This window comes from Myripristis murdjan, chromosome 4 (assembly GCF_902150065.1).
Source record: "Myripristis murdjan chromosome 4, fMyrMur1.1, whole genome shotgun sequence".
NCBI classification, from domain to species: Eukaryota; Metazoa; Chordata; class Actinopteri; order Holocentriformes; family Holocentridae; genus Myripristis; species Myripristis murdjan.
The window spans coordinates 5,338,498-5,354,311 of NC_043983.1; the positions used below are offsets into that span (position 1 = coordinate 5,338,498).

Sequence of the window (15,814 nt, forward strand, 5' to 3'; positions counted from 1 at the left end):
CACTAATGACTGACATTTCAGTCCAATTTCTCATCATCTAAATTCATCCAACCTGAAGTGAATGATTTTTCCACTGCATTTCATGCTTGGTAAGGGTTTTGGATCCTGTTCCACAACTAATAAGCACTGTCCATGGCAACATGAATATGTAAACATTTAACTTTACTTGGAATGATCACTGTAGTTGAAGATATTAAGATGCTGAAATTAGAAAACTAACTTTCCTCACAGAATATCCAAGTCAAGAACAAGACGTCTCTAAGCCACTAGGAACATTGTGCTGTGTTGTTCTGCCAGGTAGTATTAGTGCTACCACTTCAATGTAAATGTAGTTGCACTATCGGCACACACACAGGACATTTCCTGTGAGAGAGAGAGACTCTCCACTCCTAGGATTTTCCCTTTTTCGGAACAATCCCTCTGGGGATGCTCTCTCCATCTCATTTCTCTTTGTCAGTGTCAGCCTCTCTCCATCATGTTCTCTCCTGAGCTCCTCTCTCTGTTTCCCTCCCTCTCTCCTCCTATTCTGTCTAAAAAGCAATCAATTTGCTAAACCCAGATTAAACCCCATGTCTCTGCATCTAATATCATTTACCTCCAAAACTTCCAAACATGCTTTTATAAACAGGCTAAGTTTATTGAGGACAAGTGGAGCAACCACTGATTTTATTCCCTCAAAGTTAGCAAGTATCTGACATCATCTTGGCAATCTGGCAAGTTTTGCTTGATCTTCACTCGTCATTAAAATGATTTAAAACAACATCAGATTTGGACTAATGTGGCTAAGGTATGGCATGCACTGAACCTTGCTGTCCAACCTGAAGTGCATGATCCATTTCTCTCTCTTTCTCTCTCATCTTTGTCACCCCTCAATTTGACTTTAATAATCGTGAAATGGAGCAGAGCGCTGGCTTAATGGCAGGTAGGTGGGTAGAGAGAGAGAGAGAGAGAGAGAGAGAGAGAGAGAGATGCAGCGTTGCAGAAAAAGGAGTGCCATGGTGAAAAATGCAAACCAACAATGTGATAACAGGAAAAAGCCTCAGCTGTACTCTTGTGTATGAACTCTCCCAATCACTGGGCTTAGAGGGCTGACTGGACTATCAGATAATACCAGTGAGCTTCAAGGACCACACCACAACATCTACAAAACATTTACACTTCATGTTCCTACTAATGTTTTCCCCAAGCAAGCAGTTGTATTTTAGACCTGCTATATCATTTTTCCTCCCTTTTATAAGATACCTTTATAACAACAGTATCCCATCACTGTAATAAAGTTGTCGACACATTTGTTTTCCTAAAAGCAGTGCTGTTGTGTTTTGTTGATTTGAAACTGGGTAATAGTCCCCAGGGAAAAGTTTGCTTTTCACAGAGAATCATCAGTTCTGTGGTTTATGAATGATGATGACTTTGTTAGCCACAGAAGCAGAAAATCATAAGGTGGCTGTTTCAACCTAAAATGCATATCTGAAAATCAAGCGATTTTGATTGTATGTTGTGAAGTCTTTAGTACCCCACATTATTTACAAAATGGTTTGCTACAATGTAAAATGTGGAGACACATTCAAAATCACTGGTGTTATCGTTTAACTTTTAAAGCTTTACATTTTGGATTATTTTTATTGATCGCGTTGCCCAGAGCAACTCTGAATAATTAAGCAGGTGAGAGTTTAGTGTCTTCCTCAAACACATTTTGGCTCTTTGGCCAACCTTTAATGGGCTTGTGGGTTGCTACAGCAATTTGTGACATTTCGGTCACAGGGCGGTGCCAACCAATCTCAAAGAGTCCCTGCATGGTTGAAAAGGAGAGCACCTCCAGAGACCCGCTCCATGTGTCTGTCCAGATTCTCTGGACTTTGAGGTGGAGGTAATAGAGGCGTCCCGCTGTGAGCTGTTTGTGGCATAATTTACATGCTGACATGTTTGATGGAGTGTGGCATTCCCACGTCCCCACCTCGGCTGGGAGAAATATAAGTCGACAGATGGATGGGGGAGGTCCTGGTAGGTGAAATCCAAATTTGTCAGCCAGACTATTTTCACGAGCTGAGAGGGGGTGGAACCTGGTGATATTGCAACCTATATAGCATATAGCTTCAAGAAAGCATTTGGATTAGTCAAAGAAGTGTTTCAACTGTGTTTGAGGGGCTACTGCACGGTGCTCTACTGATTCCTGTGCCAGCTCTTATAGTAAACAGGGAGCTATCGGCAATATTTTGTCCTTGCCTTTTTCCCCTGTTTTTTTTTTTTTTTTTTTTGTGTGTGTGTGTGTGTGTGTGTGTGTGTGTGTGTGTGTGTGTGTGTATTTGTGTACACTACTTTGGAGAAACCTTTTCAGACAGTACCAATGTGCAGGTAACCATTCTTTGAAAGCCACATATATTGCTTTTAATTGTGCTTGTGGGTTGCATGAAGCTGGCAAAGGTGCTATTATCACGATTGTATAATCTCAGCATGCCATACTCTCAGTAAAGGATGCTCTCACTGGGGTTAGTGCTAAATAAGCCTCAGATGATGGTTGGGAACTTGGTTTTCTGTTCACTCTTTCTGATTTTTTCCCCCACTGCTGCACCAGTAATTGGTGCAGATGTAAAGCTATGTTCAGATAGGCAGCTCTAATCTGCTTTTATGACATCAAACAAGCAACATGTTTGTTTGATATGTAACTTAAGCTGTAAGCGCCATACATACATGGCAACTAATAATACACAAAAAAATGAGAAAAATGAATTTTCATGTCATACACTAGAAACATATTAGAAGCTATAATAATAAAAAAAAAAAAAAAGCTGTGAGGTGCTTATCTTGCTGCTGCCGGTGTAATTCACAGGGTGACAGTAAAGCACGCCACTATTCTAACCAAAGCAGACATGGCAGCAAATAACTGCTCTGCTTGAACACAGAAATCTGATTGGATAACACAATGAGGATAACCAGCCTAAAAATATTACATATGAAAAAAAAAAAAAAAAAAATCATGTGCTGTACAAACTCTCAAAATCTTGAAGCATCTGGGATGAAAAGCATCTCTAACGCCTTGTGTCCATCAGACATGGCTGTGTTCTGTTACAGCGCGGGTGCTCTCCATCCAACATGTGGCTGCAACGTACACAGACTGCATTTCAGAGGCGGAGCGTCTCCAAGCAGCCTCTGCTTCAGCAGCTGGAGTTTGTGTAGTTTTGTTCAATTTCCAATTGTGTAATTGTGTGACTGTCTCTTGTAAGGAGACAGTCTTTTTCTCTTGGGGGAGTCAGAGGTCATGGTCAGCCTCATGACTGCTAGGGATTTAGTGTTTTGCTCCAGGGTACTTCAGCAGGGTGGACACGTACACCTCTTCCTCTATGTGTGCATATACACTGAAATAGTCATGATCAGCAGGCATGTTACCAGGATATGAACAAGCATCCTGAATAATGTGTCCGTGGAAAGACTCTGGGATCTCTGGGATACGACACATTAGCTTGGTTCATGAGGCATGTCAGCACATTATCCTGTTTGCCGTTTTCCACTTTGTGACAACTTGTTTCCATGGAAATATCCAGAATGTTCTCTTTAGCTGTCTACCTGAGGATCACCTATCTGAATCCCCAGTCTGTTATGACTCCGGTTGGGTCGGCTCCCTCAGCAGTCGCCATGGATGCTCTCCGGGGCGTTGAGGTGTCTGGATGTCGCAGGTCGTCCAGGTTGGAAGCCGCATGTGAGTAATGTGTTTTCTAAATTAATTTTTCCATGTTATGAATGTGCTTCATTGACCAGGATTTGTGTCTTTAACCATGTGCATCTAGGTGCTAGCTGAAATTTAAGTGTGCATCAGCTATGACAGTGCAGTCCTGCTATGCTGCTTTTGTTCCTAGTGCTACTGTATTCTCTAAAGCCATCTTTCTGCTAGGTGAACTAGTCTGCCCTGTTTTTGGCAGTAGTGTTTTTGTTAGCTTTTGGACCCTCAAGAATCCTTGCATTGTTATCCTGAATCTACATACAGACCGACTTACCACATTCTCCAATTGTGTCATCTGTTCTCTACCTGCCATCATTACACAGACAAGGTGGGCAAATAATGCTCAGTAAGCGCTGTCAAGCTGCCCTTGAGTGAGGCACTAAACTCCACCAGCTCTAGTGGAGCTACTCGGTGGCCAGCAGAAGAAAACTGGTTGCAGTTGGCAGCTCCCAGTGTGAATGTGTATAATAGCAAGAGTAGGAACCAGGGTGTCACTGAAAAGAGCACAGAGCTCAGCTGACCTTCCCTAGAGAAGTAAAAGGTTTAAAAAAGACAAAAAATCCAGGCTTATCACTGATTAGGATATGAAGATGAATATAAACTTTGTCCTGGATCCTCTGTGCCTGTAACCCACTCAGTGTATGCCTCAAGATCCAGCCAACCTTATCAGCAGCCAATCTACATGGATTTGCATACAAATGAAGGCCGGCTCGCCACTGACCTAGTTGGGTCCAGACCAGACACTAACCCTTTCTGACAGGCCCTCCCTGAGCTCCGGTCGGCCACACTCTCCTTCTGCAGTGCCGGGAAAATACAAAGGAGTAAAACTTCTTGATCGCAGTCTGCATCATCTTTCTGAGGCTACCTTTCATTCTAATGAATAAACAAAACACTTATCTGTTTTGATCTGCGTTTGTATTTGAACTCGTCTTACCCACTGAAAGTACACTTTTCTAATCTTAAACTTTGCCTCATGTTCACAACACAAGGCTTACTGTTCAATACTGTGCATGGTTACACAGTGAATTTACATTTAGTCACTGATTAGAAATGACTGCTGCAGTTAATTATTACAAAGATATCATTTGTAGGTATCCTACAAAATAATGTAATATACAAATAATAATCTCTTAACCAGCATCAAATTCTTATTCTGAGAGTTCATGTTTCCAGTGGATTATTAAACCCTGCAGTTTTTCATACAGGCTATTTATTCTGTGGGGGCAGATCTGGAGGAGAAAGGATTCTGAATCAATTAGAAAAAAGTGAAAAGCAATAAATACTTTAAAGGTCAATGTCTGTCTTCTTTGAGGTTTGTGCTAATTCTTTATGTTATCTCAGTCATTTACAGAATTCCTCGGTTGGTGTCTGCATACAGCAGATGCCAAGCTCTGTTATACGACCTTGTAGAAGTTATTCACTGGCATTCTACAGACTTTAAAAAATGAAAAATTATTGCGTTTACATGTGAACAAAACTAATGCGCCCACCAGGAAACAGTTCCCCTTTACTATGTCGTAGGGCTGGGCAATTAATCAAAAATCGATTGAAACCGACATTCAGAACCTCTAACAAACATAGTTTTGCTGTTTTTTTTTTTTTTTTTTTTAATTCTGTATACTTTCCCCACTGTGTGTTCATGTAATGTCCCCTTAAAAATGTACTTCTGCATGTGCAGTTGCGTGACTACGCCCCGTCCAGTCCACGACACTGAAGCAACATGAAGGAGAACTTAAACACCAAGGCGACTAAGCAACTCGAGCAGCTTCTATCAAAGAAAAATGGCGTGTCTGTCATTTGGACATATTTTGGCTTTAGTGAAGATGACACTGAACAAAAAGAAGTAAAATGTAAACGCTGCTACCAAAGGTAACACCACCAATCTGTTTCAACACCTGGAGCATAATCATGTTATGGAATATGAACAGTGCATGGCTCAAAAAAAGAGACTGACAAGCAACCACCAACAAGTGCAAAGTAAATTGTTCTTCTGTGTGTTTCCTTCAATTATTTTAAAATCACAAAGATATGCACTCTGCATTAGACAAAAATGTCCCAGATTTAATAGTTGAGCATTTTTAACAGTATAAACCCTGTCAGTGAACTATGAGAGAAAAACAAACATACAAACAAACAAACAAAAAACTGTTCATTAATCATAATTAAGGTAAACTGTTCAATTAATTGTGATACTGATGTGAAGTCATATCGCCCAGCCCTACTACGTTGTCTTACAAATGTTACTGGCAAATATGTGATTTTTTATTTATGACAGAACTGGCAGTGGAGACAGCAGTTAATTTCAACTAGACATGGCAGGGACATAAGAATGATGTTTTGTGGGAAACGTGTTTTATGTATGTATATGTATAGATGCATACATTAATGATTACCTTTACAATTAAGTAATTTAGAAGTATTGTCCTTTTGAGGATTATTCTGAAATTATAACTAAAACATCTGTGTATCCTGCAGATAGGTTTAGGAGCTTTTGCCAAACTAGTTTTCGCCAAAGTTCCATCAAAATGTTTAACTTCTAGGAGTTTTCACTTAACTCCTCGCCACAGGTGAGAGGAGGGACATTTTGCCAAAAAAACACTGTGGCATGTAGAGCGTTGACAAACAATGTGTCAGTGCTGGTATAGTTTAAGCGCAAAATTGCACTCTATCCTGGCAATACTGTTGCCATGCCAACAAAAATTGATAGGTCCATGCCAAATATTGAAAGAATCGGTCAATAACTGTAGCCTCAGGAGTGTGTCAATTGCAAATCCATGGTAAGACTTGGTCCAGGGGATCCAGTCATTTCAGCGTGTCTGGTTCTAGGTTTAAAATACATTGATATCTTTGTAAAGCTGCAAGGAGCTGATTGATTTTCCTCAGAAAAATACCTTAGATATTACATGCCTAAAATGCCTAAAAGATGAAACATGCCGCTTTATCTTTTAGTGCATTTCTGGTCACTGCAATTTAAGTCTCAGCCTGCAAAGCACACTTAGCTCAGATTGTTCAAAAGCTACCCCGCAATCAGACAAAGAGCAGTAAAGCCATGTGGAAGTTACACACATCAGCACTGAATTCATGAGGTGCTGATCACTGGCACACAAAAAAAGCTGTATATGCATAAAATGCAGTCATCAGTATACATATTATGCAAGCGCAAGTGATGCTTTTTTTCTTCTTTCAAAAGAGCTGAACAGTGACAGCAGTGACAGAGATTCAGACTGGCTTTAATATAGTAGAGCTGCAGCGATTGCAATTTTCTCGACCAATTCCAAGTCCAACCTCACAATTCCGATTTTGGCCGACTCACATTTTCTTTCTTCCTAAGAACTATACTAATTTTCTTTTAATATTCAACTGTATATTCATAATGAAAAACCGACTATTAGCTAACGTTTATGCTTTCTCCAAGCTCCTGGACGGAGCTTTTTTGCATAAATAAAATCCAGCTGAAAATGAATTGCGGTATACATGATTTATACATGTGAACCACCGTGTGTCAGTAGTGTTTGTTAAATATTTGTTATGTTGTTCTTATTTCATTGTTTCCTGGGAACATGGAAGTTAGAAGTTTATTTTGCAAAAACTCGCGTATGCATGTCAAGAACAGAAGCTGACAATAAAAGGAGTAAAACAGAAATTCAAATATTCAGATATAGTCATCTTGACCTTCTCCTGACAGAGCTAGCCACCCTTTATCATTCATTTCCACGTTTCCAACAGCGCTGAGAACAAAGTGTCATATTTGGCCGCTGTTTGGGACAGCCATATAAAAGTCTCCCTCACTTTTTTGTAATCCAATGCTAAATTGATCAGATTTATCAGCTCACCTTGCAGATCTTGTAGAGGGAGTCCTGTCCATCACCATCCGAGTCCTTGAAATAGTCATGGGCGGGGAAAGTGCGGTGGATGTCCCGGGTGATGACGCTTTCCTGGGCCGAGTCCTGCAACACACACACAGTACATACACATTAACATTTAAGACATGTACAGTGGCCAGATCTAGACATAGAACTTATTTTTTTTAGCTTCTCAACAATGCAGGATGTTTTTGTGTTTGGTTTTTGTTTCTGGTCATGTGTGGAGGTCGTTCAAGCTAAACGCTGCTATCTTGATTCATGCACTGTCTGCTGGAAGGATTTGTGAAATGACACTTGTTTTGTTATCTTCACTGATCGTGCTCTTACATCTTACCTGTTTCTAATTTTTTTCTATTCAAAATGTGTGCTTTGTGGAAAAAAAAATTGACATGTATAGAGTACACACGGAAACTCAAACCGGACTGCATCAATGCATATCCACACGAATATACCACCATGGCACAGTGTGTGTTTGTGGCTGTATATTAGTATGTTTCACAACAGTGTGTTCCATTCCTGTCTTTTTTTTTTTTTTTTTAAAGATTATTTTTTTGGCATTTCTGCTTTATTTGACAGTCACAGTAGAGATAGACAGGAAAGGCAGGGGAGAGAGAGGGAATGACATGCAGCAAAGGACCTGAGGTCGGATTCGAAGCCCGGTTGCTGCGATTGGGACTGAGCCCTGGTAAATGGTGCGTGCTCTTAACCGGTGAGCCACCGGGGCGCCCCCCATTCCTGTCTTTAACAACACTAGCCAGGTCTCAGTCTCTAATCCACACCCAGTGCAGCGTAAAGGAAAATTTCTGGCACCTTCTGGGTCAGACAATAAATTCTATCTATCTATGTATACACACCCATATGTACAAACACAGAATGAACAAGTCTTTGTTTTTCTGTCTCTCTATGTTCCAATACACACACGCACGCAAGCGCACACACACACACACACACACACACACACACACACACACAATCACTCTCTCTAAACAAGTCACACAGAGGCAGAAACATGTTAACATACACTCCACATGTCCTCTTCTTTTTCCTCTTTTCTTACAAGCATATAGTTCACACTGACTAGTGTGAACTCGAACATACACACACACACACACACACAGAAAACACTAGCAGAAAGAAGACTGGCAGTGCGCAGTTCTCTGACAACCCACTGTACTGTACTGCAGATAAACCAACCCTGAGCCTGACTGGCCTTGATGTGTGTATGTGTGTGTGTGTGTGTGTGTGTGTGTGTGTGTGCGTGTGTGGGGAACTGAAAGTGAGAAATCTCATCTTTCTTGTTTCATTCCTCTCCTTGCTGTGTGACAGAGGAGAGAAGAGGAGTGGGTCACACAGGACTGACAGTCTGCTTCATCCTCACAAACAGCACGGAGCGTCTTACAGCTGTGCAGGTGCACTGCGTGACTTTAGGGGGCGGAATACACCGACCTTGAAAATCCCACCTTTTAACACCAAGGTTAAAATGTGGAGGGTGTTGAGGTAGCTTGGTGAAGTTGTTAGCTTATACGGTTCGAAAAATCAGCAGCTATTTCCTGGTGTTTTGACCTTCAGTTGGCAGCCTCCAGTTCTTTGATACATATGTGACTTTTATTGTACTGGCTGGGGTGTGGGCGCACACTGGATCTTCCTTCTGCTGGGCTCTGAACAGTGCAGTCTGTAACACTGCTGGCAGAATACTACTACAAATCATCAAGCAAAAAAACAAAAACAAAAACAAAAAAAACAACAACAACAACAAAAACAACAACAACAAAAGAAGCACTGGCGCTGCTCCCAGTATTTTTGATCGTTTAATCTTATCTTGTCCTATCAATTGTCACCTGTATGTATGGGATATTAATTAGGGACGTTCTGGCAGCTTCTGGCAGATGGCAGGAGGAGTGAAAGGCCAATAGGGATAAAAAAAAAAAAAATAAAAAAAAAAAAGTCACTTCCAACTTGTTTATTTTCTTCAGGGAAGGTGGGGGGCCAGCAACAGGTATTATGGGAAATGTGGTCTTAATTTGGAAAGACTGATAGTATGGGTGTACACATGTGGTGCCAAACATACCATGTAGTGCCTATAATGATGCATTTTTTTCATTCCTGTAAAGAGTTTCTGCAAACCAGTATTTCCTTAGAAGACAACTTTTTACTTTTTTAATCTTTAAAGCTGATTTATTTGGGCATTTCTGCTTTTCTGGTCATTTTCTAAATTGAATTTCAAAATCTCTAAAGTTTCCGGCTTTTACTGCTAATTTGCTAATTGTCCTTTTTCCCGATTTTTTGAGAGAAATCAAGTGAATGTGCTCAGGTTTCAAACGGTTACTGCAGTGTTATCTTTCTCCTTCACTCATTCTTCTTCTCCCTTTTTCCACTTGTGTTGTAAATCAAAAACTACAAAACCAAAGGCCAATGAGAATGTCCTACAGCAAATGAGGCCTGACACCGGAGTTGCTGTAAGTGTGAAGGGTAGGGCTGCCGACCAAATCTGGCAACGCAGCACCTTCCCGCAGGATTTTGTGGAAGTGTGGGCATGTTTATTTGTGCTCTACAAGATAAGTGCTGTGAATAAATGAGAAAATAACATTTTATTTCTCTAAGTCAGTGCTTTGTCCCTCTCTCCATTCACTCTCTAGCTCGCTTGACCACCACTGCTCTGTCTCTATCTCTCTCTTGCTTGTGCTCTCAGCTCGCTCAAGTTCACTCTTTTTCTCCTGTCTTTTTGAAAATGAGTCGGGAAGCCAACAACAACAAGAAAAAAAAACCTCTACCTCTCCTTTTAACATTATCAAACAAAGAGAGATGTCCAGCCCTCGTCCTTGTAGCGTCTTTGTAATCCCTAATGCTACAGTGCTACATGGTAAACAAGGTTCTCCTTCCCATGAATGTCTTTGGTCTGACCAATAGCTTATGTGATTGGCCACTGGAGCATAACACTGGGCTGCATACTGGCAAAAGTTGTTTCTAGTTGAACTTGCTGGACAGCCACTGTGTTTTTTTTTTTTTTTTTTTTTTTTTTTGCTGAACCCCACGTGGCATGCACTCCCACAGCCTAAATACACTGCACCTTTTGGGGCATTTTACTGAATTGACGGATTTGCTCTGAACGGATTTGGTCTTAACACATCGCCACCGACCACCAGAAGTGCTCAATGTTCTGCGTCACCTTTATATCACACGATAAGCCACCTCCTGGAAGCAACGAAACACTCACATCATGCCAACTATAGCCACACTGCACTTCATTAGTGCCTACTGTATTTGAATAGCACGGTAAACAATTAGTAGTATGTAATTCCTTCATTCGTATATTGCCAATAACCTAAAACCAGCTTCTTTTGGATGTGTGCATTCACATTTGCACTAAGTTTAAGTGCTTTATATGCATCTGGCACATGCACAGCTACACAAACACACTGAGGGGTTTGATAGGAGCTGCTGGCACAGCTGTGTGTAATGCTTTAATGAGATTTGTAGTGTGAAGGTGGTGTGTCGCTCTGTGTATTATGTGTTGGGAATGGAACTAACAGTTTTACATTGTGTTCTTACTGCGGGAAAAAAAGCTCACGAGAAAAGGTCTCAGGAGCAAAGCCATCATGATGTCATGTGCTGGGAGTTTTTTTTTTATTTGTTTGTTTGATCATTTTTCCGTGTTTATTGTTAATTTTTATGTAAATGTCCTCACTGGGATAATAAAGATGATTGACTGATTCAATCTCAGAGTTAGTTATCAGCACATATCTTCCCCATAGGAAAACACAGCAGCTCACCTACACATTAACTCAACCTGAACACACACACACACACACACACACACACAAACACTCTTGTCATAGTAATAGCACATTATTCACTACCATGATACAGTAAGATTATTGCTTTCCCCAATAACAGTTACAGTTATAGATGAAAAAAGTAGTTGTGGCTTGTCATCACCCCTCTAACACTGGACAGAAGTTTAATTTATAATTTGAAAAAACACTAGTCTCACCTAAATTGCCTGATCACTTTCAACCAGAAAAATGCGTCTTTGCAACCTGTTATTTGAGATGAGAGAAAAAAGTGGAGCCTCTACATTGCAAGTCTCCACTCTTGGAAGTCTCTTTACATAGTAAACTTATAGTAAAATTATATAGGAATTACATAATTACAATAACAATTATACAATTATTTACTTATTAGTAAAGTGATGTTCTTAGTAAAATTATGTTACTGTTGAAACGATCCTAACCACTGACCAGTGTATTTGTTTGTTTGTTTTATTCACAATAATGACAGACACACACAAAAGTGACACAGGTTACCATGGCAACATCAGTGTGGACCACTAGAAATCTGGCTGACAGGGTGAGTTGTAAACACTTTGATTTAATAAACCATGCATGTCACTACTAATTAACAGCCTCATTAGTCAAAAACTACTAAAAAAAAAAAAAAAAAAAAAAAAAAGCTCCATCTCTTTCTTCCTTTTTCCTCTTGAATCCTTTTTCTCCTTACCTCCCTCTCCTTAGAGTTATGTGTACAGCATATGTATAGCAAATGAGGTCTTCACAATGGAGTGGCTGAGTGAGTACTACACTGGTTACAAGTGTAACCTACAAATGAAAGTTTAAAAAGTCTGACATAATGGCTTTTCATTTCAGACCTCCTGGCAATAAAAACTGCAAGGCACTGGGAGGACACAAACCTTTGCCAACACTGAAAAAATCTGCAACTTGCTTTTACACCCAACAAATCATTCCTATCACTTCAATCTTAAGTTATATGGACTTCCTGACCTTGCAAACTGCCGGGATTTTGAATCAAGTCTCCATTGCTGTTGGTTTGTGGTTATAACAAAAAAAAAAAAAAAAAAAAAAAACAAAACAAATAAAAAAACACTAACTCTCTGATAATGACAGAAATTCCTGTTGCAGATCAGCAGCAAATGAGCTAAAATTGGATCGACTACTCCTTGGCCCAATGTCTATCTGTCCATGAAATTTCATGTCATAAAAAAAAAAACTGTCCGTACTTAGAAAGTGCAGCATTCAGACTTACTAAATTATAAATGTTTTGTTGCACAATGGTTTCTTACAATGTAAAATGTAGATTGTGGGTAGACTGCAGTAAATGGACGATTCAATATTCAAAATCACTGATGCGGTCCTATGAGATGTTCTGCTAACAGGCAGACATGCTGCTGACCACTTGCAATATTTCATATCAGTGCATTAAACTAGTACATCTCTATTACTATCCACTTGTATTTTGTGTGTTTGTGCGTGTTGGAGTTGGCAGTTGTGTGATCGCTGCAGGGCAGCCAAGGTGTTCAGGAGGAAGTGCAGCCTCATATCAGCAGCATCAGTTCTACTGGGAATGTCACCATGACCCAGTTCAACCTCTGTATGCTGTCAGCTCAGACACAGTCAATGTGCAAGTAGCACATGCACATACACAAATACACACAATTGTGCACACAAACACAAAAACAGACACACAATCTTTCAGCTGTAGGCAAAAATTGCACACAATGCAGAAACACATGCACAAGATCAAGATCACCTTTCTTCCTTGGTCCAAATTACAGTGGAGAGTACAAACACACAACTGCAAACACATAAACATACGCGTAAGATGACATTCACACTGACACACACACTCATCTTTCACCTCCACGCACAAATGAGCTGGGATGTTACACATCAGCACTGGCTCTCTCAGCATTTTCCAGATGACATAATAAATATGGGGGGATTAAAAAAGCATTAGCACAGGCAGGGGAATTACAACAACACCGTCCACCAGCAGCCTTCAGCGCTGTGTGTGTGTGTGTGTGTGTGTGTGTGTGTGTGTGTGTGTGTGTGTGTGTGTGTGTTTTTGTGTGTGTGCATGTATGTGTGCACTCCTCAGTATTGTGTGCACCCGTCAGATTTATCCCCCTGTGGCTTTCAAACTTACTGTCTGAAGGCACACAGAGAGAAAACAAGACAGAAAAGGGAGATCAAAATAAGGAGAAACAGTAAAAAAATGGGAGAGAGACAGAGAGAGGGAGAGAGAGGGCAATCAAGCGAGATAAGAACGAGGGAGGAAAACCGAGACGTGAGAGAGATAAAGAGAGCGAGAAGGATATGTACACAGAGGGGAATGAGAGGCTTCCTCTAATTGTAGCCTGGAGGCTTGTTGGGCAGACAGTCCATTACTCAGAGCTCACCAACAGGTAACCTACTTAACACACCTGACTAAAAATAAAACTGCTGATGTGTCCAAACCTGCACTCCACCTCCACCTCCAGTAGCACTTCATTTATCAAGCTACAGGGATTTCTCCCCCTTTCATTGGTGCAGTACTTTACCCATACCGGCCATCCAGTGGTTATGGTGGAAGTTTCCACAGCTTCAATCACGTCTTGATTACTCAATTTTAAATCCACCGTGGTGGTGTGCAAGGGCAAAATTATGAATATTGTGTCACTGTCTAAATACTTATAGACCTAACTGTATCTTTTCCATGTAAAACCTCTGTGATTACAGTGGGAAAACTCACTGATTTTTTTTTCCCTTCACTCATTCCTTTTCACTTTTTAACTCAGCAGTCCTGCGATAAATTTAACCCTGTTTGAATGGAAATTATGGAAATATGTGTGAAATGTAACAGAAAGGTATTTTCACCAAGCCATAAGCCCTGTTTGAACGGAACTAGTATTACCTGGGAACCTCTAGTAAGTACTTCAATTAGTTTGTATTAATTGCCTGAGCAAATCAGCCATCATGCAAGTAAAAATTCAAGCACAAATTATCTACCATATTTCTGCAAACACAGAGGTCACCTGACAATAGTCCCATGCAAATTCTCAGTAATTTCGGTTTGTACCTCTTTTTTTTTTTTTTTTTTAAATCAAGGTCTTTTGTTTTCTCTGTGCCTGTTTTCTCCCTCTTTCCTGGTGGAGAATTATGGAGGCTGCAGTGGAAATTATATATCAAAGTTTTGACCTTGTTTTTGTTGAAAATTCAGGAGGTTCATCTAGCTACACAGCAAGGAGGCCCATTTGTAGAAAAAGCAAGGTCAAATCCATTAGAAGAGCGAAATCTCCAAAGCTGATGAGATGGATGAAGTGCATGGAAGCATGCCGTAAGGAACATCTTTCTATCTTGCAACAGGCTCGATACAAATGCCTTTAGTGCTGTTACTGCTCATATTGCACAAAGCTTTGAAATGTTCAGTCATATCCGGTGGAATAATGTCAGTCAATTCAAGTGCAATATGGACTTCGCTTCTCCTGTGCGAATACGCTGCATGAAACACAGGTGTGTGTGGTTCCCAGGTAATACTAGTCCCATGTGAATAGGGCAATAGATCCTATTTGATTAATTCTGAATTCTCCCAGAGTACAACTGATGTACCTTTCACTGGAACATCTCTATATAGCTGTAAGCTGCTCTGCTGTATGGACATATCAAACGGGCTCTTGCTGATTTAACTGGCATTAACAATAGAATGAGAGAAGAGAGCCTGATCAAACAAGCTGCTCAGATAGGAAACTTTCTTGACAGGTTCAGGTAGCCACTGCCACCTCTGTAACATGGAGGGGGGAGAGGAGGGCTAATCTCATCTGAATAGGGCTCAAGAGACATAAAAACAGCTGGTTTATATACAAAGCAAATGCATAAGTCTTCTATTGGGCCTTCAATGGCTATTGTACAGTAGCAGCAAATGCTGTACTCATACCGGGCCTACTAAGATAAAGATGTCAGGTTTGTCCAGAGGTAGCCTACATGTTGTAGGCTGTTTTTCCTCTGAGACTGTTCCCTTTTTGCTCACTTTTCAGCCAATGAAAGGTGCCTCAAATGGTGTGGCATTAGGATTGTAAAAGATTGGAACTCTTTGTTACAAAATACCCATTCACTTGTCTTTGCAATATGTGACAGTGAGTAGGTTGCAGTGACTGTTGCAGTTGGACTAGTTCTGGGGTAGTACAGGTGGAGGAGAGCTGCAGGATGGATGGCTACTACTGACTAAGGCCTGCCTTGAAAACTGTTTCTCAAGTCTTAAGTTGAAGGCAATGCAAGCTAACACCAGTCACTTTAAGATGCAAACATTTCACTCACGGAAACTGGTGTAGCTACACCGACAACTAATGTTGTTCCATGTTGGGTTTACTTGACCAGCTGACAGGCTGAGTTCTCTATCAACCCATTGTGTGCGTGTTTGCTATTAAGAGTTATTAGCTGCCACCCTGTGTCAGAATGAAAGATGA

The 15,814-nt window shown here is 40.6% G+C and overlaps 1 protein-coding gene across 2 annotated transcripts in view; it reads right to left on the reverse strand.

Moving 5' to 3' along the window:
- rabgap1l (RAB GTPase activating protein 1-like) overlaps positions 1-15,814 on the reverse strand; it is a 175,184-nt gene that overhangs the window by 54,360 nt on the left and 105,010 nt on the right. For both annotated transcript variants that reach the window (XM_030049026.1, XM_030049025.1), the window contains exon 14: positions 7,549-7,662. In XM_030049026.1, coding sequence (XP_029904886.1) covers positions 7,549-7,662 — 114 coding nt within the window. The remainder of the gene's footprint in view (positions 1-7,548; positions 7,663-15,814) is intronic.